Source organism: Geotrypetes seraphini, chromosome 5 (genome assembly GCF_902459505.1).
Source record: "Geotrypetes seraphini chromosome 5, aGeoSer1.1, whole genome shotgun sequence".
NCBI lineage: Eukaryota > Metazoa > Chordata > Amphibia > Gymnophiona > Dermophiidae > Geotrypetes > Geotrypetes seraphini.
Window position 1 is genome coordinate 93,712,600 of NC_047088.1, and position 27,728 is coordinate 93,740,327.

General features: G+C 43.6%; 2 protein-coding genes and 1 long non-coding RNA gene across 5 annotated transcripts in view; 1 reads left to right on the forward strand and 2 right to left on the reverse strand.

Annotated features, from left to right (window-relative positions):
• LOC117361016 overlaps nucleotides 1-8,777 on the reverse strand; it is a 171,511-nt gene extending 162,734 nt beyond the window's left edge. Inside the window, exon 1 of the long non-coding RNA XR_004539574.1 lies at nucleotides 8,610-8,777. This is a non-coding gene — a long non-coding RNA (uncharacterized LOC117361016). The remainder of the gene's footprint in view (nucleotides 1-8,609) is intronic.
• The window catches only part of LOC117361014 (inactive serine/threonine-protein kinase TEX14-like), a 222,892-nt gene extending 203,301 nt beyond the window's left edge, over nucleotides 1-19,591 (forward strand). For both annotated transcript variants that reach the window (XM_033945781.1, XM_033945780.1), the window contains exons 19-21: nucleotides 5,259-5,401; nucleotides 10,203-10,309; nucleotides 18,904-19,591. In XM_033945781.1, the coding sequence (XP_033801672.1) occupies nucleotides 5,259-5,401; nucleotides 10,203-10,309; nucleotides 18,904-19,129 (476 nt within the window). In that variant the 3' untranslated portion in view covers nucleotides 19,130-19,591. The remainder of the gene's footprint in view (nucleotides 1-5,258; nucleotides 5,402-10,202; nucleotides 10,310-18,903) is intronic.
• Nucleotides 19,592-20,187: 596 nt separating this feature from the next.
• Nucleotides 20,188-27,728, reverse strand: part of LOC117361300 (clathrin heavy chain 1-like) — a 42,994-nt gene continuing 35,453 nt past the window's right edge. For both annotated transcript variants that reach the window (XM_033946452.1, XM_033946451.1), the window contains exons 8-9: nucleotides 24,954-25,127; nucleotides 20,188-21,756 (exon numbers count right to left, since the gene is read on the reverse strand). In XM_033946452.1, coding sequence (XP_033802343.1) covers nucleotides 21,628-21,756; nucleotides 24,954-25,127 — 303 coding nt within the window. In that variant the 3' untranslated portion in view covers nucleotides 20,188-21,627. The remainder of the gene's footprint in view (nucleotides 21,757-24,953; nucleotides 25,128-27,728) is intronic.

Genomic DNA, 27,728 nt, shown 5'->3' on the forward strand with positions numbered 1-27,728 from the left:
TCAGCTGCAGTCGGGTTAGCTATGCTTTTGGTGCCATTTATGTTTTCTGGTGGCAGTTTAGTGATGGCCCGTCCCTCAGTTTTGGCGGGAAGCGCATCTAATTTGCCCATGACCTCAGGTGACCTTCCTCCTGTCTTGGAAAGATAAGAACACGTCTTAATTGTGTCTTCTGCTGAGCCAATCAGGAAGCCACTCAGTGCTGAGCAGCAGCGCCAAAGCATGCTGCTGCTGGGGGCCGCTCAGCGGCTGAAGAGAACTCCAGCAGCCTCCGACGACTGGGTTAGCAGCGGGGCAGGAGCGTGGAAAGCTTGCTCCTGCCTGCTGCACCTTTGGACCACCAGGAATCAAAGGAGGTGCACAGACAGGGTAGGAGGGCTGGGTGCAGAGCCGGGGGCTGGGTGCAGAGCCTGACAGGGGAAGGGGAGGCTGGGTGCAGAGCCAGTCAGGGGAGGGGAGCCTCCAAGGAGATGGGGGCTGGGTGCAGGGCCGGGGAGGGAGGAAGGAAGGGGGCTGGGAGCAGAGCCTGACAGGGAGGAGGCTGCGTGCAGTGCCTGATGGGAAGGAAGGGGACTGGGTGCAGAGCCTAGCAGGGAGGGGACTGGGTGCAGAGCCTGACAGGGGAGGGGCTGGGTGCAGGGGGTAGGGAGTTGAGAATGACAGATACTGCACCTACTGAGAGAGGGTTGGGAAGGACAAATTAATGGGCTGGGGGGTAGGAAAGGAGAAGAAGAGAGATGCTGCACAGGTGGGGTAGTGGGAAGGGAGAGAAAGAAATGCTGCCGGTGGGGGAGGGAAAAGGAACATAGAATTGGTGAACATAAGTGTATGGCATGAGAGGGAAAGAAAGATAATGTATATGGGGAAAGGAAGAAAAAGGGAGAATTGTTGGACATGATAGTGGTGGAGAGGAGGGAGGGAGAAATGTTATACTGGGAGGGAGGAGAGATGACTCAAATAAGGGAGAGATGTCAGCCAACTGGAAGGGAAAGAGAGAGAGAGAGATCCCAGACCACAGAATGGAAAGGAATGAGGGGAGAGAGATATGACAGACCGCAGAAAGGAGAGGAGAGAGATATTACATCTCAGGAAGAGGGAGGGAAGGAGAGAGAGATGCCAGACCATGGGAGAGGAGAGAGAGATTCCAGGCTATGGGAAGGAGAGGAGAAAGATGCCAGACCATATGAGGGGGGAAGACAGAGATGTCTGACTATGGGAGAGGGATGAGATGGTGCATAGGGATGAAGGGGATGGGGATTCAGATGGAGATGATGGTGCAGAGCAGTGGTTGCAGCAGTGAAGAGTTAAGAAGAAATGCTTCTTATGGATAGATGGGAGTAGGAGAGAAGAAAGAGGGAGAAGATGGTACGCATGGATAGATGGGAAGGGAAGGCATGGAAAAGTAGATTTTGAGAAGAAAGAAGAAAAATGGAAGAAAGTTGAATGTTAAAAAGTTAATGCAAAAGATGGATGTATGGCAGAAAGTGAAAGAGAGAGAAACAGTAAATGGATTAGGTGGCCCTGGATACACAGTTAAGAGCACAGACAGAAAGAAGTGCAGCCAGAGACTGGGAAAGATGATTTGAAAACCAAAATCACCAGACAACAAAGGTAGGGGAAATGATTTTATTTTCAATTTAGTGATTGAATTGTGCTAATTTTGAGAATTTACATTTGCTGTCTATATTTTGCACTGTTAAGGAAGAAATGCATTTGTTTCTATTTCTATGGGGTTGTACTGCATGCAGAGTCTTGAATCTTAGGGTTCCATTTATATATATATATTAGTACTTTTAGTTTGTGGTCCCTTATTTGCATAGGGGTTATCTGTGTTCTGGGAGGAATGAATGTTGCGAAGCATACGTACAGTGTGCTTTGTAGTTTAATTTTGTGGCCAACTATTTTGTATTGTTAATAAGATTATTTTGTGTGTATATATGAAAAATGAATGGAAAAAATGGTATTACAATTGGTACTATTATGGGGCGGATATTGGGCGGGGTCTGGGTCAGAGGTTGTGGGCCTCCCAAACAAAAAAGTGTTCCACTGTCTATGGTTGCAGGTAATATACATTTTTAATATCTACATTTAATATAAGCTCAAGAAGTCAAACTTTGCATAAACAGCAATACAGCACATCTCATTTGCAATACTTCGAGAAACATAAACTGACATTTTCTAAAATTATGTCATTCATTTTAAGCTCTATGTCTCTTTTCAGCTTTTCTCTGTTTTATTCCACTTTTTCCAGGGTCTCCTGTCCATTTGACAGACATTTCTCCTTGTCTACCATCCATCTTCCCTCTGCTTCCTTGTCTATCCTGTTCAGCCTTTTCTCTCTATGTCACCTGTCCCTATCTTCCACTCCCATGTGTAGTGTCTCTCCTGTGTGTCTCTGTTCCTATCCTCCCCCTATATTCAGCATCTTCCATCTTTCCCCCTATCTTGCCCTGTGTAGCATCTGCCCCTTTGTCACTATCCATCACCTTGAGATCAGCATTGTCCCTCTATGCCCCTATCTCCCACCAATGTCCAGCATTGTTCTGTGCTCCTATCCCCTTTTCATTCAGTATGTCCCTATGCTTCCACAATTGCAAGCATCTCTTCTCTATCTCCCTTATCACTCTCCTCTTCCCTTCTTCTCTCACGCCCCACTATCCTGGGACCAGTATCTCTTCCTACAGCCCCCTTCATAGCCCATCTGGCCCCTTCCCCCAATCCATTCTCTGTTTCTCTCTCTGTTCCCCCATCTAGTCTATCTTCTCCTCCACTCCATCCTGCTGGTCCAGCTTTTTTCCATCTCCCTCACCCTGGGTCCATCCCTTCCTCCTCCACCCTCTACTTGGTCAAGTACCTCTCCTTCTCCCTGTTTGTCTCATTCCCCTTCCCCAGGTCCAGCAGCACCTCCAAATTCTGCACCACCCCTCACCAGTCAAGCAGTACTTCTCTCTGTCCGTTTCTCCGTCTCCCCCCTATCAAGCAGCACATCTCGTTCCCACACCCTCACTCCCACCCCATGATCCAGTGCCTGTGTATCTCCTGTTATTTTAACAGGTCACCCTCATTGCTGCCGGTAGCAATACCACAGTGATTTCGGAGCCTTCCCTATGACATGCTACACCCTTGCAGAAACAGAAAGTGGCATCAGAGGAGGCGGAATGAATCCTAAGGAAAGCCTGTTTTAATCACTGTGGTATTACTACCAGCAGTGTTGAGGGAGACCTGATAAAAGCATGGACAATGTAGTGCTGGGAAGTGAAGAGGAGAAGGAGAAATATTGGGGAGTGACTTGTGTGTTGGCATTTTTTTTAACCTGGGGAGATTGGGCTTGGGGCTGGAGAGGCTTACCCTCCCCAAGCCTCTTATATGAGGTACCTATGATGAGATGAATGTCACATAATTGATTATATGTCTGCTTAGCCTTCTGTCATCAAAAAACACCCACTACAGGAAAATAATTCTGTCTTTTGTTAATAATCAGTTCCTTCTGGAATGTATGAGTCTCCTTCCTGAAAAGGGAAAGAGCAAACATTTTAGAGAAAATATCACGTTTGCTAAGATGTTTGAGACATTCCAGCTCTTACTCAGCCACAGCTAATTATATGAGAAGATAAGAAGGCCTTAGTATATAGAATGACACAGGGAAAGGGACTCATGGTTAACTGTGGGGTGAGGATGGGGACATCCACATGTCATTCTCTTGAGACTAGCCTTAAATAGGCTCTTCCAACTAGATGGAACAGCGTCTATAAAATGACAACTAGCAACTGAATTCCATGATTTAAAAAAACTGAGAAGCTGCTTTTGGATTTAAATGAAGCACTGTTAAATGACATTTGTGTCTTGTCGCCTACCATCTGGAATGTTCTTACATCATGTGCCCAGTTGCTCATATATCTTACTGTTACTGCAACTGATTCATCCATTGTTTCTGGCATCAAGAAGCATATCTAACATTTAATAGACACTTAGGAGAAGATTCTCAAAACTTTAATGCCATTGCTAAACTGTTTACCGAAGGTTTACCCTGTACGCATTTTAGCGGTGGATTATCAAAATGGATTATCTCTGTCAATAGCGAGCTTTCTAGTAGTCTCTGAAAATGACTGGTGATTAAGATGTACTTTCTATTTTTTAGTGTTGCTATATTAGTGGAGTGCAGATTCTTCTTAAGTCTTTTTTTTTTCTCCACTGTTCTCTACATTTTTATGAACTTTCTTATTGTTCCACTATTGTGGTTTATGTGGCAGCAGTCTCTACATTCCTTCAGATGAGAGTAGAGGATATTTAGATTTATTGTTTGATTTTTTTCCTACTCTGACCTTCAGTTAATAGTCCTGACAAACTCTATCCACTTGTCATTCTCTATCCACGCAAGTAAGATATCCTGATCCTCTCATTGAGAGGTTAATTTTATAATGGAAGACAAATGTTGCACGTTTAAGAAAATGCCTGTTTTATCTCTACTTCATAAACGCAACATGGGTGCCTATGTGTCTTTACCAAATAAGCACTCAGAACCAACCCAAGAGTGCACAAATGCCCATATACAAATTTACATCTGCTCCAAAGCTGGTGAAAAGGTGTACATATACTCCATGCATGTACCTACACCTAAACTAAACTAATCTAAAGCTTAACTTTATATACCGGGTCGTCAACCTAAGGAAGCTCGACTTGGTTTACAACAATTAGATAAAAACTAAGGAAAGTAATAGCAAAAGTTTCAAAGAGATTAGTTTTCAAAATGTTTGCCAAAAAGAAAAGTTTTTAGAAATTTACGGAAAGATTGGAAAAAACTGGGGCTCCGCAGAATTAAGGGGAGTTCATTCCATAGTTGAGAAAGTTTAAAAGCCAGAGATTGACTGAAGATTTTAACTCCTTGAATTCCTTTTCTAGAAGGAAGGGAGAGTTTGAATTGTTGGATGCCTCTTGCAAAGGAAAATCTGTAAGCATTCCATAATAAGGGAACGAGGGGAATAAAAATGCCATATAAAATTTGAAAGAGATGCAGGCACATTTGAATTGAATTCTAAGATAAACCGGGAGTCACACATATATCTCAACTCTGTCTCTGCCTGGCCCAAAATGTGCCTCTAGGAATACCTATGCATGGGCTTTCTTCGTGTATCTTTTTACACACATAGATGGCCATACAATTTTATAAAATACATTTTCTGTGTCTAATGTAGGCTTTACATATAGAAAAGCTTCATTGGACAAGAAAGTTTGCAAAAATGAATTATTGTCTCTGGTACCAGACAGGTGCTGTTCAGTCACAGAGAAAGGGCACAAGGAATGTAACCCCCAACGCAGTCTGTCCCTACAAAGCTTCACTGATCTCTCCTCACACAGGCAAGCAATGGATGCACAGACAGAGAAGATCCAGAATGCAAGTAAACAGGTACAAAATATTATGAATGAATGAGTGACGTATAGATGGGCATTTTCAATATGACATCCAAATTTGAGTTTGGACGTTTTGCAAAACATGCACAAAAGTCCAGTAGCAAACATGATCATTTTCGAAAAGAAAAAGTCTATCCTTTTGTTTTGAAAATGGCCATTTCTCAGATGTGCTTGTTCTCAGTGTGTGTATCACTTTGAACCATTTTTGAAAAAAAAACAAAAACAAAACACATCCAAAAGAAAAGTGTACAAAACAAACTATTGGGATATAGGAAGGATCAGTATTTTTAGTAGACGGACCACACAGACATCCCAGCAGAGCGTTGGGGCACCTTAGGGGGCATTACAGTGATTTTCAAATAAAAAGGCCTAAGTACATATCTCACCACAACCCCCTTTTAGTATATGGGGAGCCCTCCAGAACCCACCCAAAACCTACTGGACCCAACTGTACACCACACCAATAGCCCTTATCCTCCAGGTATCATCTATATGTAGGTACATTGGGATTTGGGTGGATTTTGGAAGGTTCACATATTCTATCCTAGTTTGAATGGGATGTGGGCCTGAGTCTCCATCTGTAAGGTTGACTACACTGCCCACTGGGCTATCCAGGAATCTTTTTGGTGCTCTAATTGGACTGGCCGTAATATCTGAAGCTATCATACAGGTAGGTATGTACTGTTTTATTCCCATCTTTGGGAGGTGGGAGAGGTGTCAGTGACTACTAGGGAAGTGTGTGTTTATTGGGGGGGGGATCATTCCTTCATCCCTTCAGTGGTCAGTTTGGGCACCTTTTTGGCACTTACTCATTGTTAAAACAGATCTAGCCCCAAACATCCAAATTGTGACCTGGACATATTCTAAAACATTTGATTATGGCAGAAAAATGTCTAGGTCATAAGCCTGCCTTAGTCCTCCCCATACCATGCCTCTAACATGCCCCCTTGAGATTTAGACAAACTGCCGAGGAACAGTTTGTTTGCCATTAGATGCTGAAAAGACATTCAAAGTGGTTGATTGGCCCTTCTTATTTGAAGTGCTAAAACAGACAGGATTGGAAGAACATGTGGGTTTGAGCCTTATACTAAAAGCCCAGGAATACTATTCTAGTGAATGGGATTCATTCTGAGGCATTATCCTTGGGACAGGGCACTTGTCAGGGCTGCTCTATGTCCCTTTTTGTTATCAGCGAGAATCCTATCAGACTTGGACAATTGTCCTATAGTAGCTAATGGAGCAGATCATAAGGTTCTGCTTGCTGCAGATGATACACTGGTCTTTATGACTATCTCACAAATCTCAATCAGCTCCTGCAGTTATTGAATGAGTTTGACCTGGTATCTGATTCACTATGTAACACGACTTTTGTTTCTGGGCAGCAAGTGTAATTTTCTAATTGCTCATGCCTAAAAGTATTGAAAAATATCTGCTATTTCCATAAAAATTTGCTTTTGTGATCAGGATAGACACATTTTGCAATTTACCTATTTAAAAAATGAAACTCAATGTCATCTTTTCATTCTTATAAAGTCATAAAAGCAACATATGAATCACAATTAGCATGTATTTATATTAATGTTATACAAAAATAAGCACAAAAAAATTTAGAAGTGAATAGATTTGCGATTACATTGTAAGTCACTTTCACGAATCAGCCCCCAGATTTAGGCTCCCATCATGATCTCATTATATTGTCCTTGGTAGCGGCGTTCAAAGCCCAGTATATCCTGCTTGAAGCACTCACCTTGCTCCTCTGAATATGCTCCCATGTTTTCCTTGAACGTCTTAAGATGAGCATCAAGGACATGAACTTTGAGAGACATCCTAAAGACCATTTTACTGTTATTCTTCACCAGATTCTCAACCAATACCATGTAGGTTTTGGCCTTATGATTGCCCAGAAAGCCCCAAACCACTGCAACAAAGCTTTTCCAAGCTGCTTTCTCCTTCCTAGTTAGCTTTGTGGGAAATTCCTTGCATTTCAGGATTTTCTTTATCTGTGGTATGACAAAGACACCAGCTTTGACATTTGCCTCAGACAGATTAGGGAAGATGTCTTGAAGGTACTTGTAGGCTACCAACTCTATATCTAGAGCTCTGACAGATTGTAAAAGGGAAACAAGAATTGAAAGAGACAGGAATTATACTGGATTTTCTCTCCTTTAATTCCTGTCTCTTTCAATTCTTGTTTATCTTTTCATTCAAGAAATACTCAGAAATATAAACTTGGTTATCCATCAGTTAAAAGAATCAAAACTATCCAATTTTTTTGCAAATCTTATGCTTTTTTTATCTGCAAAAATTTGGAATGAGCTTCCTTCAGAGATTAGATTACTATCTCAAATAACTTTTCGAAAAATGTTAAAAACATATTTATTTCAAAAATCTCTGGTTGATTCTTCTGTTTAAAATGATTTTGGATACAAATTATCTTAGTTCTAGCTGTACTCAAGAAAATTTGTTATCTGAGTCGAGCCCTTTTACAAGCATTTCCAGTTTAATTGCTGGTTTTAAATCAGGCTTCCCCGCAAGCAATTCCATCTCAGGCGAGCCTCCAGCAAAGACTGGCTCCGGGATTTCCTCTTCCTCACTCCCAGGGCTAGTTTCCTCTCTCCTCGTCCCTGCCGGGCAAGGGGGCACAACCGGTGTTGGGCCAAGAGTGACATTTGATCCAAGGAGTCGAATGTTTCCACGCTCAACTCTGCCACAGATCATGCCCTCCGATCAGGAAGCCGAGGTCCGACATCCATCTGCCGCTTGAGCATTTACGGCAAAGTAAGTTGAGTTGGAGTAAATGAGAGTGCCGGTGACATTGCGGGTCTCACCACTCCTTTCCTTTTCAAATGTGGCATTGGTAAGCAGGCAAAAAAGTTGGAAGAATACGGAGAAAGTTTAAAGAAAAGCACAAAACTAGAGCGATGAAGTGGATGGCTGCATTACCACTTCACCGGAATCCTTCTAAAAGAAATAACCACAGACGCGCATTGTATATTCCAAAACAGACAATACGTTTATTATTATAAAAATTTTAGCAGCATAAGCATACCAAAAAGAATCTTATATTGTCAGTCTGGAAATGCAGTGGAGAGATTATACAGACAGAGGCTAATACATTTCTGAATGTATGTTGAGCTCTCCGGCCCCACCCTAAAAAGCATGAAGTTATTTATAGGGTTTTTTCTTTGTCCTGTGAAACATACCTTCAGCTCTGTTCGTGTACCATCCCTATAGGTGCAAATATCCGCCAGTCCATGCCTCTATCCTCCCCGGGGGTGCCCATAACAGGAATATTTCTGAAACTTTATTTTCTTCACATGGGTATGCCAGTCCCCCTGCTGAGGCATATCAGCGCCTGGATTCCTGTTGCCATATATGGAGTTCTCTGCTGAGTTGCACTTTTACAGCATGTAAGTGTCCTTGGAAATCTGTTTTCACAGCAAAGAGTCGAAACTTAAGCACACACAGGGGCACAAAGTTAACATCCTAAAGAAGCCAGTCTTTGTCAGCCCATGTCTTATGTTAAATGCAGGAAACAGTCTTCCATCCTGTGTAAAAAAAAGTCTCTCATCACAGCGGTGTCAGCGTTCATCCGTCACCTTGTTTCCCCTCCTCCAGTGAGGCAAATCTTACCCGACAACCCTTCAGCAATTATCTTTTTTCCCTGGATTTTTATATGTGGTGTTATACAGTACCACTTATTTCTGTAGGATCACTAGATGCACACAGCACATGAACACAGATGCACTTGAGAGGCCCTAATTTTACTACATAATACTTTAAGACAAGATCAACATCAATTAACATTGGAATCAGCAAGAATGTACCTTTATTTTCAGTGACACTTCCCATGTTTTGTCATGTCATTTTCAGCCTCAAAAAGGACAGAACCTGAAATTGATTTTTTTCTCCTGTGTAAGAAGTGTGTGCATACTACAAAATTTTCATTTTGTGTTGCACATCCCTAATAGCAGAATTAAGTGGAACCATACAATATACAGTAACTTTATTTTCTGGTCTGGTTAATAGGAACATGCCTAGGTACCTCCATGGAAATATCTTCTGTAGCTCCAGAACTGTGTTGTAATATTGTAGTGGAAGAGTAGAAAGACCCTGCTTTATCTAACAGGAAAAAAGTTTACAGTCTTCTGTTTAATACTGCTATGTTACAAACAGCTACATGTGACATTTTAAATATTTTCTCCCATTGTGTTTTGAGTCAATAGTCTCAGTTTTACTAATTAAGGCAGGATTTCAGTTTCCTGCATTCACATAATTCAGCTTGCATTTTATATAGTAACATAATAGATGACAGCAGATCACAACGTGATCGGGTCCATCCAGTCTGCCCAGCAGTCACTCATGATCAATTCTTGATTAAACCAACTATGAATGTGGTATAAAATACTTGATACTGATCTGTTTGGGACTTAAACCATAGAAATCCACCCAGCAGTGCCCTTACATTCCAACTACTAGACTTACCGTCAAAGCCCACTCCAGCTCATCCCAAACTGTCTTGCCATATGCAGGACACAGACCATACAAGTTTGCTTTTCACAGCCCACGTCACCATCTAAGCAGCACTTGACTCATCCACACATGCAGTCATTTAAGTTTTGGGTTTTTTTTCAAACCTTCCATTTTGTAATCCTCGTGTTCATCCCACACCTTTTTGAATTCCTCATCCAAATATTTTTGCCCATTATGGCTTTTTCTGTTATGAAATGCTTTTCTAAATCTGCAAATATAACCCTATTATACCACTTATTTCTTTTTTCATGCTATTTGAACAGGTGCTTGAAGATCATGCCGGCCTTAGCGATTGCTCCAGAAATACGATATGGTCAAGCCCTAGTGAGCTGGAACAGACTGGGGATGGCCCATTAATGCAACTGGAATCGTGAGTAGAGGGTCACAGACATTCCAGGAAGCATGGGGTGTTGAAAGAGCAATGCTGTACAGTGGCCCTCTGATTCTATAAATGGCAGGCACAGTTACACATGCAGTTGCTTAAGTGGTAATATTCTACAGATATGAACACATGTAAATTGCTTAATTGGCCCTTCCTTGGTGATAACTATCAATCATTGGCATTAATTTGCATTTACAAACTTGAGTTATGCCCCTATTCTATATAGAGTGCATGTAACATTATCTAGCACATAGCTGCAAAGGGGATGATCATATGGCTGGGTCATGAGTGTTAACGACTTTTCCAGTGCACACTTTATAAAATCAGTTGCACATAGAAGGTGCCTCAGTACATTAAGGCATGTACTTTTATAGCTGCCATAGACTGGCGCTAATATTCTAGAAAGGCAATTACTCAATTATTGTTGTAGAATTCACACTTAGTGCATGGATATTTGACACCTAACTTTAGATGAGCTTTTCTGACTCCTTAGGGGTTATGTCATAGACTTAGCACAGGTTTTGTGAACAATTTTCTGTCCCCATTTAGCTGCCCTATACTAAAAGGAGTCTCTCACATAAGAAAACAAAGGTTCACACCTGTAACAAGTGCCCTCCATGGTCAACAGATGTTTTGTGAACAATTTTCTGTCCCCATTTAGCTGCCCTATACTAAAAGGAGTCTCTCACATAAGAAAACAAAGGTTCACCCAAGTAACAAGTGCCCTCCATGGTCAACAGAAACCAACAATCACACATGTGAACAATATCACCACTTGATTGTACCATACAGTCCCTTGTCCTCCACTGTTCCTGCTAAGCACTGTTCATACTGAGTGATAGTTCTTTTTCAAGCATGCTTTAATCCAAGGACAGGTTTGTGTGACAGTTGGATCCTGCTGTTTGTTGAGAACTCTCATACTAAGAGGCTTATAATCAAAAGTTTAAAACGTCCAAAACCCCCAGCCTAAGACGGCACTTCGATGTCCTAATAGCAGGGACATCCAAGTGCCAATAATCAAAACCAACTTTCTGGAAATGCAGCAGCATTTCTAAGCTGCTGTGTATCCAGAGAGCAAAGGGGCATGTTAGGAAGTGTGTTATAGACAGGAATCGGGTAGGCTTCAATTCTAGATGTACCCTAGCCATAATCAAACTTTCCTAGAGGGAACTTAGATGCCGGCAGTTAGACCAGTTGAATTTCGTCTAAGTTCCACAAAGATGCCCAAACTAACAAGAAGACCACTGGGGGATTTAAGGCATGAACCCCCCCTTACTCCCTCAGTGGTCACGACGCCCTCCCACCACCCAAAGAGAAAAAAAAAATAGAAACAATCAACCAAAAACCCATAGGCTTCCAATCAGCTGATCGCAACAGAAGGAATCCCCATCAGCTGAGCCAGTTTGGGGGGATTCCTGGTGGCTCAGCTAATGGGGATTCCCCCCTGCCAGATTAGCTGAGCCATGGAGCCCTATACCCCTCCCCCTGACAGCCTCCCTCCCACATCCCCAGAACCCCCTAGTACCTTTGGAAGAGCAAACGGCAGGAGTTAAGCTCACTCCCTCCTGCCTAAAGGGCTGCATGCTGTATTGACCGGGGCTTCCCCCTCCCACTCATGTGTCAAGAGCAGCGCAGAGCATTCAGCATTCCAGCCTGTGCTAAAAACTGCTTCTGCAGTTTTGTAAAAGGGGGAGTATGTTAGGTACAAACTATTAGGAACTAGATTCCAATATATCACAATACTGAAAAAGAAGCTACTTAATCAGTTTTATCAAAAATATAATCTTCATCTTTATCCAAATCAATTTTTATTCAGACATACATATTAAATATATCTTGAAATTACAATAATGCTACCTTGAAGAACCACTACCTACTGTCTCATTAAAATCACTAAATATCAGTGATCACTCTGATGGTATCTAATAATGTCCAAATCAAATTATAGTATCCTCTGTTTATATATAATGCTTGATAAAAAATCTTGCATTACCATAATCCTTCATCATTTGATGTAATTGCAAGAGTTCATTTGATGTTTCATTTAATTTAATTGCAGAAAGGACATCGCTCTCCACTAGTCAAATTCTTGCCATGTTTAGCCAAACACAAGACTGTGTTTTCCTTAAAGTTATCTCCTGAAGATGCTGGTTATCAATCAATTCATTCACATCTCCATCCCAAAGAGACACTGACGCCTGAGATGGAGATGTGAATTGAAAGTAGCTTAAGGACTGATTTAGCAAAAGGATTAATGGTGCCAGCCTTGGGGTGCACTTCCTATTTTTAGTTCCAGGATAGAAACCCAAGGTCTGAGGAATCCAGTGATTCAAAGAGAGATTTGTTTATTAGACCTATTTTGATATTGGACTAATAGATGTTTTGCTGTACTTTATCATGAAAGTAGTCAGGAAAAGGCTACTGTTGCACTACGATGAACTTGAATTAATTTTGTACTTAGCCAAGAATCTCATAACGAGTTGCAATAATCCAGACAAGAAATGACATGGGGATGAATGATTGGTAAGAGCTTGCTTATCAAAGAGAGGGTGACTGCTGGAAGTTGTCTCAGGATGAAAAATTATCTCTTTGCTCTGTTAGAAGTATGTAGGTCAGTTGTCATACATCTAGTGACTCCAAGCATCTTTTCAGTCCCTCTTACACCACAACAGGAAGTTACTGTATATACTCGAATATAGGATGAGATTTTTGGGCCCAAAAATGGGGGTTCTCGTCCTATATTCGGGTCATCACCCGACTCCCTCTCATCTCCCGTCCCGGCCACCTAGCAATTTTTTAAAAAACCCCCCACCACCTATCTGCCCACCCGCATGTACTTTTTTTGCAGGTTTTAATCCCTGGTGGTCCAGCGGTGTATGGGGCAGGAGCAATCTTTCCGCATTCCTGCCCCGTGCCGAGCCACTGCCTCTGATCTCGCGGCACACCCCGCGAGAACTGGCAGAAGCCAATCAGAGAACAGCGCGGGGCCGAGCAGGGAGCACAAATAGCTCGGTCCTGTGGGGTGCGCCGTGAGATCGGAGGCAGTGACTTGGCACGGGGCAGGAATGCGGAAAGATTGCTCCTACCCAGTACACCACTGGACCACCAGGGATTAAAACCTGCAAAAAAGGTACACATTCTTGGAGTTTCTGCCTGCCTGGATGCGCATTACAGCAGACCAGTGGATCTTGGAAATTATTTGGTCAGGCTACAAGCTGGAATTTGCCCACCCGCTGTCAGATTGGTTCATGGATTGTCTGGCCGGGTGCCCCGTTAAGGCATGCAAAGTCTAGATACTGTTCAGTGCTTGTTGGATATTCGAGCTATAGAGCTAGTGCCACTCAAACTCTCGGGCTCCAGCAGCTATTCTGTATACTTCATTGTGCCAAAGAAAAGATCAGAAAATTGGAAACCAATTCTGGATCTGCAGCACATGAATGCAGCTCTCAAGATCCTTCAATTCCGAAAGGAGACTGTGCGGTCGGTCATTGCAGCAGTGGCTCCAGGGGAATTTCTGGCTTTGTTGGATCTTACGGAGGCATACTTACACATTCCCACTTTTCCAGCCCACCACAAGTTTCTGTGGTTCCATGTTCTGGGTCAGCATTACCAATTTTTTTGGCCCAGCCTTTTGGGCTATCTACAGCACCCCGTACCTTCACCAAGGTGAAGGTGGTGGTGGCGGCCGCTAATCTGAGGAATATGGGTTGCAGGTTCACCCTCATCTAGACAACTGGTTGATCAGAGCTCCCTCTTTGGCAGAGGGGCAACGCATGGTGGACTGGTGTTCCAGGTGCTGGAAGAGCTGGGCTGGATTGTCAACTACAGGAAGAGTCATCTGATGCCCATGCAGTCGCTGGAATACATGGGAGTTCTTATCAATACGGCAGCAGGCTGTGTTTACTTCCCCGAAGCTTGCAGACAGAAGCTGTTTGCTCAGATCTCTGCCCTATTGAAGAAGTCAGCTCCAGTGGCGTGGAACTACCTGCAGGTTCTGGGATCCATAGTGTCCACGCTCCTTTTGAGCTTCCCTCCTGGATTTGACAATCAAGACTGTGTTTCTTGTTGCTATCACTTCTGCCCGCAGGGTTTCCAAGCTGCAGGCGTTGTCTTGCATAGACCCTTTTCTCCGTATTTCAGAGGCGGGGGTTTCTTTGAGAACAATTCCTTCCTTTTTAATGAAGGTGGTCTCTGCTTTCCATGTCAATCAGGAAGTGTGTTTGCCAGCTTTTCAGTCGACTGGTTCCAGAACTCAGGATCACGTGCTGAATAAACTGGATGTGCACAGGGTGCTCCTGTGGTATTTAGAGGTTACTGATACATTTCGTCTCTATGTCCATCTGTTTGTGCTGCCACGTTCCTGTAAGTGGGGTGCTCCTGCTTCTACGGCCACAATCTCCAGCTGAATCCTTAGGGCCATTTTGTCTACTTATATTCTGGTGGGGAAACAGTCTCCTATTTCCATCCATGCACATTCTACCAGGAGTGTGGCTTCGTTGTGGGCCAAAGCGAGAGCTGTTCCTCCTGAAGAGATTTGCAGGGCGTCAATGTGGTCTTCACTTCACCTGTTTGCCAAGTTCTACAGAGTGGATGTGGCTGCCAGATAGGACTCAGCCTTTGGGTCCTCGATCTTAAGGGCCAGCGCAGCAAGTCCACCCTAGCTATTTGGGGGGACGGGACTGCTTTTGTACATCCCAGTCCATCTCTAGAATGTCTCACCTATTGCACTGGAAAAAGAGATTATGTACGTCCCTGGTAAGCTGTTTTCCAGTAGATAGGTGAGACATTCTAGACTCCCTGCACCCCGTTTTCAGCTTTTCAGTCTCCTCAGTCTTCTCCAAGCTGATTCTTGGAGTCCGGTCAGCCCTTCAGGGTTGTGAAGAAATTGTACATATGTTCAACTTGTTCAGGAATAGTTTCTAAGCTCCTTTGAAGCCTGTGTTGGCAGTTAATGATACTGTTTAGAGTTCTGCTCAGACACAAACAGTTTGGCCTCTTGTTACATGTGCCTCTACTTCACATGTGTGGGTGCCTTTCTGTGTTTGGGTACTGACTACTAGAGGGCTCTATACTGAGTGTGAAGTACACTGAGGCACTGTGAAAAATCCAGAGTGGATTTCTTCTGCAATTCTTGCGAGCATAGGGAGATAGCCCTGTCGTCTAGAATATCTCACCTATCTACTGGAAAAGAGCTTACCCCAGGGTAAGTACATAATCTCTTTTTAATTGTGTTAATGCATTAAGGGCCGGATTCTATAAACTCTACTGTTATTGACGACTGCCTAAAAAACAGCCACTGATTGCATGTCCATTATTCAACGGCGCCATTTTTAGAATTGCAGCTTTATGAAAGGTAGGTGCCGGAATCTTAGGCCAAGGTTTTAAAGGACTACATTTCCAGTGCCTATCTTTCACGAGAATCACAGCTAAGAAGGCGCTTTACAACACCTAATGCCACTTCTGGCAGTAGCCATACCTACAGTAGTGTTGGGCTTCATAAAGCACCTCTGTAGATAGGAGAAAGGTGGATATTTTGGAGGCACCCTTAGGCGCCTCCATTTTTTAAATTGGTTTCAAACGACATGGTCAATTACAGATAACAGCGGCATCTCATCAGCACAAATGAAAAAAGTAAAGCCCAATGATTGAATCAAGAGTATCAAAAAGTGCTCAGACTACATTGAAATTAAAAAGGACCTTGAGTATGGCCCTGAGGTACTCAGCCATCTAATAAATTAGAAGTAAAGAGAGGCCAACCAAACTTCAGTTTTGATGCTGAAACTGCCTGAAATTCAAAATTCAATATTGTCAGTTTGCTGAAAAAAAACCCACTGCTTGAAACTGTATGAATTTTAGCCATATAGAGTTGGTTTTGACTGGATCAAAATATAAAAGGTGTTTTGGTTGTCCTCTAGAAGTGGAAATATATAGGCCCAGTGAATCCCTAAGATCTGTTATCTAGAAAGACTTGGAACCATGCCATAGCAATACCAGGAGTTTACAAAGGTTCGAGACTCTATCATGTTTCAGGTATAATAAATTTGAGGTACTGCCCTAGAGTTAACTGGTGAGAGCAATAGCACAAACTTGCTGCCTGCATTATGTCAGCTATCCCTCTGAAGTCACTTTCTAGGTGCAGGGCCCAGAAGTGACATCATAGAGAGGCGACACCAATGTGGGCAGCAAGTTCATAATGCTGCTCGTGCAACAAAAATTAAAGAGGTGGAAGGGAAGGGGCACGTGGTGGGGTGGGGTTGGGAAGGAGGGAGGCAGAGAACATGGGTGCCTGCGCCCTTTACAAAGACCGCGCCTCCCCCCCACCCCCCCTTTACTATGCCAGTGCTTTTGGGAGGTTTATAACATAAAACCATAATCAAAAGGAAGAAATAGTAAAGAAGAGAGAGAAAGAAAAAGGTAAAGAACTCCATGTCCAAATATTTTTCCTCCTACAGTGACGGAATTCAATAAAGTATGTGATGAGCACAGAGGATCTCTAATTTAAAAATGAATGGTATAAAACAGAGGCTAGAACTGGGCAATCCTGCATGGTCTGTGTCCAACATATGGTGATTTGGTTTAGGATGAGCTGGGGAGGGCTTTGATAGAAGCTTCAGTGACAGGATGGTTAGGCTAGACTGGAGTGGGCCTCAAAGGCAACTCCAACAGTACCAGACAACATCTATATCTATTGCCCAGAAATATTAAAGAAAAGTCAATTTAAACATGAATGTATAGTGAGGCTTGGCGGGTGCTGGGACTAGGCATGTATGTGACAGGTGGGGGAGGAAAGAGAGGAGTCAATTTGACCCACAGGTTAGGCAGGGATGGGCTTTTGATTATGGGAGACAGCTAGGGGGGAAGGGAAAGGGAAGTGACAGACAGGCCAGGGTGCAGTCTGCCAACTTCCTTCAACAACCCCTACCACCTTTTCTTCCTTTTCTGAAGTCACGGAAAAGGAAACTGCTCACCTTCTCTCCTCCAAACCCACAACCTGTTCCTCTGATCCGATTCCTACCTGCCTACTTTGAATCATTACTCCCACTGTCATCCCTCAACCTTTCACTCTCCACTGCAACAGTTCCTGATGTCTTCAAACATGCCATAGTCACATATCTCCTCAAAATAACCCACATCCCCCTCCAACTATCATCCCATCTCCTTCCTCCCCTTCCTATCCAAACTACTCAAGCATGCTGTTCATCATTATTGCCTGGACTTCCTTTCTTCTCATGACATTCTCGACCCACTTCAATCAGGCTTTCGCCCTCTCCATTCTATGGAAATTGTTCTCTCCAACCTCTCCTCTTTGAACACACTACCAAAACCTTTATCCATGCTCTCATCACCTCATGCTTAAACTACTGCAACGTACTTCTCTCAGGTCTCCTGTACATCCATCTCTCACCCCTTCAAAATGATACTGCATGACTCATACTCTATGAGAGCCGCTATGCTCACATTACCCTTCTAAAGTCACTTCACTGGCTCCCCATCCATTTCCGAATACAGTTCAAAGTTCTCTTACTGAGCTTAAAAGTACATTCACTCAGTAGCCCCTCAAAATCTCTCCTCCCTGTACCCCCCCCCCCCTTCGTGAATTCCATTTGTTAGGTAAGTCCATCTTATCTGTACCCTTCTCCTCCATTGCCAACTCCAGACTCCGTCCCTGCCTTTATGCTACACCGTATGCCTGGAACAAGCTGCCTGAATCAATGTGTCATGCACCATCTCTAGCAGTATTCAAATCCAAGTAAAAACCCACTTTTTTTGAAACTGCTTTCAACTCTTTACTCCCACTCACTATCAGATACCTATATCCATTGTATTATTCCTTCTACTAAAATCTCCCGAACCCTGAGATGTCCTGTCTGTCCAAATTAGATTGTAAGCTCTTCTTAACAGGGACTGTCTATTGAATGTTAAATGTACAGTGCTGTATACACCTTTCAGCGCTACAGAAATGATAAATAGTAGTAGTAGTAGTATAGCATTTTGGAAATTTCAAAGGGTTTGGCAGGGTAAAACCAGATGGAACTTCATCGTATCAGAGAAAGTCTTTGCTCCCCTTGTTCTAAATGGGAGAACTGTTTCTTCAACAATATTAAAGCCCTGATTGCCATCTAAAAAGGCTTACCTGTGTGTTACTAAGTTCGTTCTTTCAAAGAAGCTGCTCCAGATGTTGCTACAATTTTTTGTGCACAAATTGGGCTGCTAACACACAAACATATGCAAATATTCCCATCGCAAATGTTTAGGTACAAAATTTTTACATGCATTGGGAAACCATGCACTGAGTTTCAGCCCCTCAATTTTCATTTCATCAAAATACACAAGAGGCAACCCATTTAATTCAAACCTAGAATCAGTTCCTAATCATAGCCACTGTGGAAAGCTTTCCATGTCTTTTTATCCCAGTAGCAAGCTTTACAGAGGGTTTTAAATTCCTCACTAAGGTGTCATCCCAATAGGTTCCCCCCTACTCCTGCTAGTTTAACATAAAGACTTGCATGGTGCAAATATACAACCATTATGAGCTCCCTGTTCAGCTGCACTCTTCACTCAGCGTTTTGCTCTCCTTGTAGGCTTGACCTAATGCAGGAGATAATTAATGAGTTAAATGGAGCAGGGGAACCAGCAAGCTGTAGAATCATCAAGATACAGGACAAAGGATTAAAGGAAGATTCCAGGGACCCTGCAGAAAAGAGAGATGGCATGGAGACAGCGGAGGCCCTAGAAGGGAAAAGAGAAATCAAAGGGCGGCAAGACTGCGGTGACGGAACTTGCAACAGTGTTAACAAATGTACATAACTAACCATTTATTTTATATAGGTAAATAAGTACACATCAAATTATGGGCCCTTTTACTAAGCTGTGTAGACACTAATATGCACCTAACACAACTGTGGGATGTGCTCAGGCATCCTGCAGTCAGTTTGATATTTGCACATGCAAATCAATTTTTTAAAACCTTTTCTTTGGAGGGGGCATGTCGGGGTGGAAATAGGCGTTTCTGTGCTAATCAGCGAATCATCAGCATATCTATATTACACTGTGCTAATCAATTAGTGCACCTCTATTATTGTATGCTAACTGATTAGCACAGAATTAGTGTGTGGACCCTTACCGCTGCAAAGAAGGTGGCATTAAGTGCTCACATGCTAGTTTTTGTTAATGGCTATTCACAATTGACAACATTAGCACATGGTCATTTAACTAAGCAAGTAGAAAAATTGGCTGTTATGTTAGCTGTGGGGAAAAATGGCTTCAGCGCTCAGGAAAATTCCCATTTAGGGAAAGGGATTGGGACTTACATAGCGCCTTTGTAGTTTTACAACCACAAGTACTTCAAGCATTTTCCTTATCCGTCTTGGTGGATTCACAATCTGTCTAATGTACCTGGGGCAGTGGAGGATTAAGTTGCTTACGCAGGGTCCCAAGGAGCAGCGTGCAGTTTGAACCAACAACCTCAGGGGGATGAAGCTGTAGCTCTTACCACTACGCCACACTCAGCTCACAAACGCCAACTTTTGTCACAGCTTAGTAAAAGGACGCTTATGTATTTACTCTCCAGTTTAGGACTTCTTCCCACTGCTCCAGGTTTACAAAAAAGTCTGGTATTATGGAATTTCATTGTTGTGGTTATTGCTTATACCATAAAGGAAATGTTTTGTTTCAGAAAGATATTAACGTTTAATTTTCACTTCTCTAGAAATCACACACAATTGAACAGAAATTATCGATAACAGTTTAAAAAAAATTTCAAAGGGACAGCACAAAAGGAAATATCTCTTTACAAGAAGTATTTATAACACACAAAATTTTTTTAAATGGAACAAGAAATCAGCACAAAAAAGCTAGTTTAGATAGATTGGCCCCAAATTTCTGTTTTATTACTGGTTAACAGGCATTGACAAAAAAAAGGTTTCCATAAAAGATAATTTTAAAAAGGAGGAGATTTGGCTGTATTTTATTCCAGTTTACAAATCTGTTTGAATTATTTAAAATACAAATTTGAATGAATAAAGTTAAATTGCACTGTCTGTCTTTCCTCCTCTGGTACATCTTTTTTTATTTATTAATGAAGATTTTCCCTGTTCCCTCCCTTAGTTAAAACCTAAAAGTGGTCAGTGCAGTATATACTTTTCTGATTCTGAAAATTGTAGTGCATGCTTTGTCTGTGGTATTACAAAACCCTTCACATAGTGGCTTCTAAAACTATGACTTATTTGCGGTAAATAAGAAATTACAATTAAATGGGTAAGGACTAAATTCTGAGATACAATTGTGGAGTCATCCACAGCTTAAAGTGATTGGCAATTTCTCCCCATTCTTTTTCTGTAAAAGATGGGGAGCAAGCAAGTTCCCCTAAACCATATAAAGCACCATATGCTGCTGTTAACCTATTCAAGGCTTTACAAGCATTTCAAATCCCCCCCCCCCCTTTGTTTAAATATAGAAAAGTACATTTACTTCCATTAAATATTAATTTTCTCCCCTGTGTTTCAAAATTATAGTATGTAATTAATACTCCATTACAAACTCTTTAAACTCCATTTTTTCTGATGACTATCCTGTGACTTAGAATGGCCATTCATCATGATAGTATTAGGCTTCATCATAATAAGAGATAATTGTGTTTCCAGTTTGTTCTAGAAAGTTAAATATGAAATAATTAGTAAGCGTAGGAACAACAAGATCTTCGTTGTTTACCATTGGACTAAAAATCCGTTCCATTGGAAATTACAAATGTGTTTCAGAACACTGCAGTTTTAACTCTGTCACATGGCCAACTCAAACAACTGCTTTTGAAAGTTGTTAAAATCAGAAGCTGGATAGATAAGCATAGGATAAAGCAAAGCCTTACTAGCATTGTTTTATACTCTGCAGAAAGTAGTTGTAAAGTTCTGTGAAGACTCTGCAAAGTAACCTGGAGCCCTGACAGCTACAATTCACTGTAGGTATTCAATTTTACTGTTTCTATAAAAACAGCCATGTGCAGTGTGTGTGTCCTTCAGATGATATCATATGCAGTTCAGGAACTTCTTTTGATCATTTCATTACTGTCTTTTGGTGTTAATAATTGGCAGAATTGAAATGCATTAAACGAGTTCCCTTCTCCCACTGAGGTACCAGAAAGCTGTTCCGCTAGCATGTAACAATCTACAGCTTAAAAATAACTGAAATGCCATTGCATTTATGATCATTCATGAACTTGTGCTTGATAAGATTTCAAGAACATCTTGTGTCTTCTCCGCCAGTATCCTTCCATCCAATATCTCAAAGGCAAACGGTGTAGCAGTGCTATTTTAGACACTGGTCACCTTGTAGTTTGGTTTCCACACCACTTGCATCAGCCGCTGGGTAACATAGAGACTCATTGTGCGACACACCAGGAACTGGTAGAGCATCTGTTCACACACAGAAATGAACAATACCTGGTTAAGGAGGGAATAAAAGAAAAAAGAATTAACACACAAATAGATCATGAAAATAGGAATTGGAACTTTTCTCTACAGACATAAAATGATTTGGAAGTTTTGATGTCCTATGATAATTTTTGCATGTTTCCCTAGTGTGTGTAAGGGGAAGAAATGAAAAACAATCTTGTTAATAGCTGCTAGAAATTGTTACACAAGTGGTGGCCCCCCTAAATTGTTCACAAACTGGTACTTCCAAACAGAGGGATTACCTTTTACCTTCCAGTGAGACTCACACTGCTACTGGAAGCCAATTTAAGTACACTTCTCCATCCTTATTCACGGATTCAGCAATCGCAGTTTTGATTATTCATAGTTTTTAGCTTGCTGGCTCCTCCCCCCAAATTAAATCAGCTTGCCTAGAGAAATCGCTGCTTCCAAGCGTTTACAGAGAAAAATCGCTGATTCCCAGCACTTTCTTCACCATGTTTTGCTTCTCCTTCAGGAACAGACCAGGTCTCACACCATGTTATTCGTGGTTTCACCATATTCACGATGGTTTTTAATAGAAAACAGCGAATAACATATGAAAAAGTTATTTGCGGGTCTGTTAATCCCCTATCACAGCGAATACAGAGTATCACAGCGAATACTATATTCTCTCTCTCAAAAAAAATTATACATACACACCACACCCACTATTCTTTAAAAAAACATATCTCCCAAGCAGTGGTGTAGTAAGGGGATGGTGGTGGGGCAGTCTGCCCTGGGTGCTGCCTTAGTGGGGGCACTGGCACCTGTCCTCCTCTCCACCCCCCTCCTACTGTGCAAGTGCTCCTTCCCTTCCCTCGTACCTCTAACGTTCACAGCGCGAGCAGCAATCCCAACCTGCTGCTCGCACCAGCATGGGCTCTTCCTCTGAAGTCACTTCATGGACCCGTGCCTAGGAAGTGATGTCAGAGGAAAAGATGACGCTGGCACGAGCAGCAGGTTGGGGTTGCTGCTTGCGCCACAAATGTTAAAGTGGTACAAGGATGGGAATGGGCGCCTCTCACATTCACTACACCACTGCTACCAAGCAATATAAAAGTACTATTTATTAAGAAAAGCAGTATTCCATAGAACCCAAGAAGCATGAATCTCAAGCACCATATTAAAAACTGCAACTAGTAAACTAAACTAAACCTTAGGTTTGTATACCGCATCATCTCCACATTCGTAGAGCTCGGCACGGTTTACAGGAGATGGGATAGAAAGGAACTACAATGAAGGGTTAGAGGTCCAAGTATGAAGAGTTTTTAGAGGGCTTAGAATGCCAAAGATGGAGTAAGTATCAGATTTTTGAGACTAGCCAGGTCTTCAGTTGTTTGCGGAAAAGTTGGAGAGAGCTCAGGTTCCAAAGAGGGGAGGAAAGGTTGTTCCAGAGCTCGGTGATTCTGAAGGGGAGGGAGGTCCCTAGTTTTCCTGGATGGGAAATGCCTCTTAATGAGGGGAAGGATAGTTTTAATTTGTGGGTGGATCTGGTGGTATTAGGGTTTGAGGAATTCCAAGAAAGAGGGATACAGGGAGGGAGGATGCTGTGTAGGATTTTGAAAGCTAGACAGGCGCATTTAAGTGGACCTTGGCGATTATCGGAAGCCAGTGAAGCTGGGACAGAAGCGGAGAGACATGGTCTTTTTGCGAAGATAAGCTTGGCCGCGGCATTCTGAATCCGCTGGAGTCTATGAAGGTTTTTCTTAGTTAGGCTTAAGTAGATAGAGTTGCAATAGTCCAATCTGGAAAGGATGATGGATTGGACAAGGACGGTAAAGTGATTTTGATGGAAGCAGGTCTCCAGCCACGGCAACCAATCTGAACAGCTGCCAACGGCTCCTTTCCCTGCTTTCTTTTGCTCTGGTCCTCCCAGGCGGAAACCGGAAGTTGCGTCATTAGGGATGGACCATGGCAGAAGGAAAGCAGGGAGGGGAGTTGTAAGCAGCACTTCAGATTGGTTGCCGCAGCTGAAAGCCCCTGCAGCAAAAACTGATTTTTCAGCGATGGAAGGTAACAAAGGCAGAAATTGATTCATGATTTCCAGATGTAAATGCTATAAGGACTCTTCTGGCGTGGATAGGAGGAAGACATATGGGTGAGGAAATCCCCGTTACTAGCTGTAATTTTTTAAAATAGAAAGGGGGATGGAGAGGGAGTTAAAAAGAAGTGGCAGACTGAGTGTGGGAGTAGGTAAAGGGGAAGAGCTTATGGTACTGGAAATGGAGGAGGGGGAGGATGGATGGAAGGCGGCGGAGAGAGAGAGATGGTGGGCAGTGGTCTGAAAAGAGAGAAGAGAAACAGAGAAGTTGGATGTGGGGTGGAGTGAAGGAAGAGGAAAGATACTTGAAGAGAGGACTGTTGGGAAGAGAAAGGGAGAGTTTGTGAACCTGGGGAGGGAGGGAAAGATAGGAGGAGGCTAGTTGGGAAGAGAAAGGGAGAGATGGTGGACCTGGGGATGGAAAGAAGGGAGAGAGGGAGAAATGTTAGGTCTGGGGATGGAAGGGAGAGAGAGAGGCAACATCTCACTTTCCCTCCAACCCATTGTTCAGCATTAAGGGGGAAGGGAAGAACACAACAGAAAAGAGGGAGAAAAATGTTGGACCATGGGGAAATAGGAAAATAGTTGAACCCATGTGAAAGGGGGAAAAATCAATATGCTGGAGACAGGCATAGTGAAGGAAATGGAACAAAAGAGGAGAAAAAAAATGAACAGACACTGGAAAGAGAATTAGTAAAAGATAGATAAAAAGCAAAAAAAGAAACTGGGACCAAAATGATGGAAAAACAAAATGTCCAGACACCAAGGTAGAAAAAAGTGTTTTATTTTGAATGTATTAACTGGAATATGTTATATTCCAGGATATGTGTATATTTGCAAGGATATGTGTATATATAGAATATGTGTATATATAGGATATGGATATGTGTATATATAGGATATGTGTATATTCGCAAGGATTCAGCAGCTGGCAGCCACAGGAATACTATTTCCTCCTGCAGCAACAGACACTGCCCCCCCCCCCCCCGTTGCCTCTCCCCCTACCACCCACCACCCCCGGTCACCTGGCCCCCTCTGTCAAATTTAAGATCCCATTGTGGCCGAGTCAAAAAGTTCACCCACCCCTGATTTATACCCAAAAATCTAGATCAGACACCTGGATGGCATTTATTTCTTCACTTACTTTCCCATTCCTGCATACTCCCACAATGCCTTGCTCCCTGGATGCAGGCACAGTAGCAAAGACAATGTCCCCTGTCACTTGGGTGCAATGGACCAGCTGCGCTGTCTCAATGTCAGAGAGAAAGAGGAAGCCATGCTTTGTCAGGACTAACACTAGTCCAAGATGGGAGGAAAACTAAGATAGCAAAGAGAACAAGAAAACGCACAAAACGGTTAGAAATCATTCAACAAGTGAATATTCAAATGGTACAGTCAATGTATTGTTTTCAGACACCAACTGCAGAGTTAGGAGTCCTTTTATTATGCTAACAATTAGTTCACACTAAATTCTAAGAAGTCTATAGGTCCCGTTTTCAGATCCCCTGTCCCGTTGTCCCCACACAGAGCTTCAGGACGCCAAAATGTCCTGTTTTCCGGGACGGGATCGCTTCCCCTGCCTCGCCAAAACCAGCCTGCCCGCCTCTCTCCCAGCCTCTAGCGCCGAAGCCTGCCCACCCCTCCCCCCTGGACCAGCCCCCACTGCTGTTTGCTACCCGTCGAAGCCTACCGCCACTTCAATCTCTCCACCACCCCACCCCGGTCTGCTGCCCCCACCACCCACTGCAACTAAAGGAAGATCCAGGAGCCGCCCACAAACCTTCCCAACAATTCTGATGTCAGAGAGGAAGTTCCAGGCCAGCCAATCGCTGCATGGCTGGCCCGGAACTTTCTCTCAGACGTCAGTGACGTCAGGAAGGTGGTTTGGGTCAGCTTCCCTCCCTCCTACTCTCTCGCTGCTTTCTCTCCCGTAAGTGCGACTTCAGGGCAGTGTTACTCAGGCGCCTGTAGCGCGACTTGCCTCCTGGTGCAGGAAGCGGAGCAGCCAGGTTAACCTCCCCCCCACCCAACAAACCAGCCAACCAAGCCAGGCCGGTGATAAACCATGGGAGGATCGGGTTGCTGGATGTTGGGATGTGGACGGGAACGGAGCCAGGGTAGTTGACCGGGGCAATGAGCCTTCCCTGTGGCTGCCCGAGGGCCCCGGCTTGGAGCAAAGGAAAAGGTGGCTGAAGCAAATGCTCTGCTTATAGGCCTAGGCTATGCTGTTGCAGGGAGGTTCCTGCTGGGTGAAAGCCTACAGGTGAGGAGCGGGTCCTTGTCATTGCCTGCAACTGGCCTTGGGGAGGGAGGTGGGTCAAGAAAAACCACACATGAACTGAAGTGGCTGTTTGACACTGATTGAGGACGAGACCTTGATAGTATGTACTTTTCAAACTACTTTAAGGCATGTATTTGTTCTATACCTTGGTGTAATTAATAGAGGATTTTTTTTCTTACAACATCTTAATCCTCATCCCCACAAATTGACTTGGATTTTGCCTATATGATTGTATTTATTTTATATTATTGCTTTTAATATGTTTATGTTGCAGCCCTCCTTGTTTTAATTATGAAAAGGGAAGCTGACCTTAACAGGCGGGGGAGTGGGGGGGGAAGAGACATGCTGATGCACCCAATGGGGGGTGGGGAGAGAGAAATGCTGATGCACCCAGTGGGGGTGGGGGAAAGAAATGCTGATGCACTCAATTGGGGAGAGCTTGAGGGAGAAGGAAGAGGCGAAGAAAGAGAGATGCCAAGACCATGGGAGGGAGGGGTTTGAGCCTCAGGCCCTACCTGTGGGCAGGGTTTGAGCTGCCTGGGCCAATCCGGCCCCATTCCTGGGATGGCTGGCCTGCCGGATGAGTGGGCTTGGCACCCGTCTGTCCGGCCAATGATTTCAAGGTACAGAGGGTGGGGGGGGGGGGTTTGTGGGGTCGGCGGGGGGGGGGGCAATCAGGGGTTTGGGGTGCGGTCGTGGGGGGGGGGTTGTGTCGAGGGCAGGAGGGCCTGGATCTCTCCTGCTCGTATTTTAGTGGGGGATGAGGGTTAGAGGGTGTCGCCGGGCCAGGAGGGCTTGGGCTCGCTCCTGGCCGGATTGTGTGGGGGGAGGGGGGGTTGGGGATCGCTGGGAGGGCTTGGGCTCCCTCCTGGCCCCGTCTCGGGGGGAGGGGTTGGGGATCGCGGGACAGGAGGGCTTGGGCTCTCTCTTGCCCCGATGTCGGCGGGGAGAGGAACACGGTTCGACGGGGCGAGGGCTTGGGCTCCCTCTTGCCCCGATGTCAGGGGGGGGAACACGGTTCAATGGGGCAAGAGGGCTTGGGCTCCCTCTTGCCCCGATGTTGTCGGGGGGGGGGGGGTGTCGCGGTTCGACAGGGCAGGAGGGCTTGGCCTCCTTCCTGCCCGGATCGTTGTAGTGGGGGGGGGGGGGGGGGGATTCTGTAACCGGTGTTGTTTTTGACAAACACCGGTTACAGAATCCAGTTTTTAGGCGAAGGAGGAAAAGCCCTTGTTTTGGACGTTTAGGGCTTATGCTTTTTTTAGCTTGATTATATGGTATAAGTTTAGACGTAGTGGTGGTCTGGACGTTTAAACAGCTGAACATAGAGGCAGGCCATTATCAAAAAAATCCTCCTTTTGGACGTTTTTTTTTATAATGGATCTCTTCCCTACTTCTCCTTTCAACGTTTAAGGCCTTAAGCCACAAGGGAACTTAGATGTTTTTTTTTTATTATGCCCCTCCACATTTAGAGTAGGTGGTATTAAGGAGCTCGATGAAAGAAACCTTTTGCCTGCCAAATGCTGGTTCAATCTATTAAATTGGCAAGCTCAGGAATCTGAGAGCTCCTTACCACATTGTGATTTTCTATCTCTATAGTATTTGTGATCAAAATGTCCAACAGCGGTTTGGTTGGTGAAC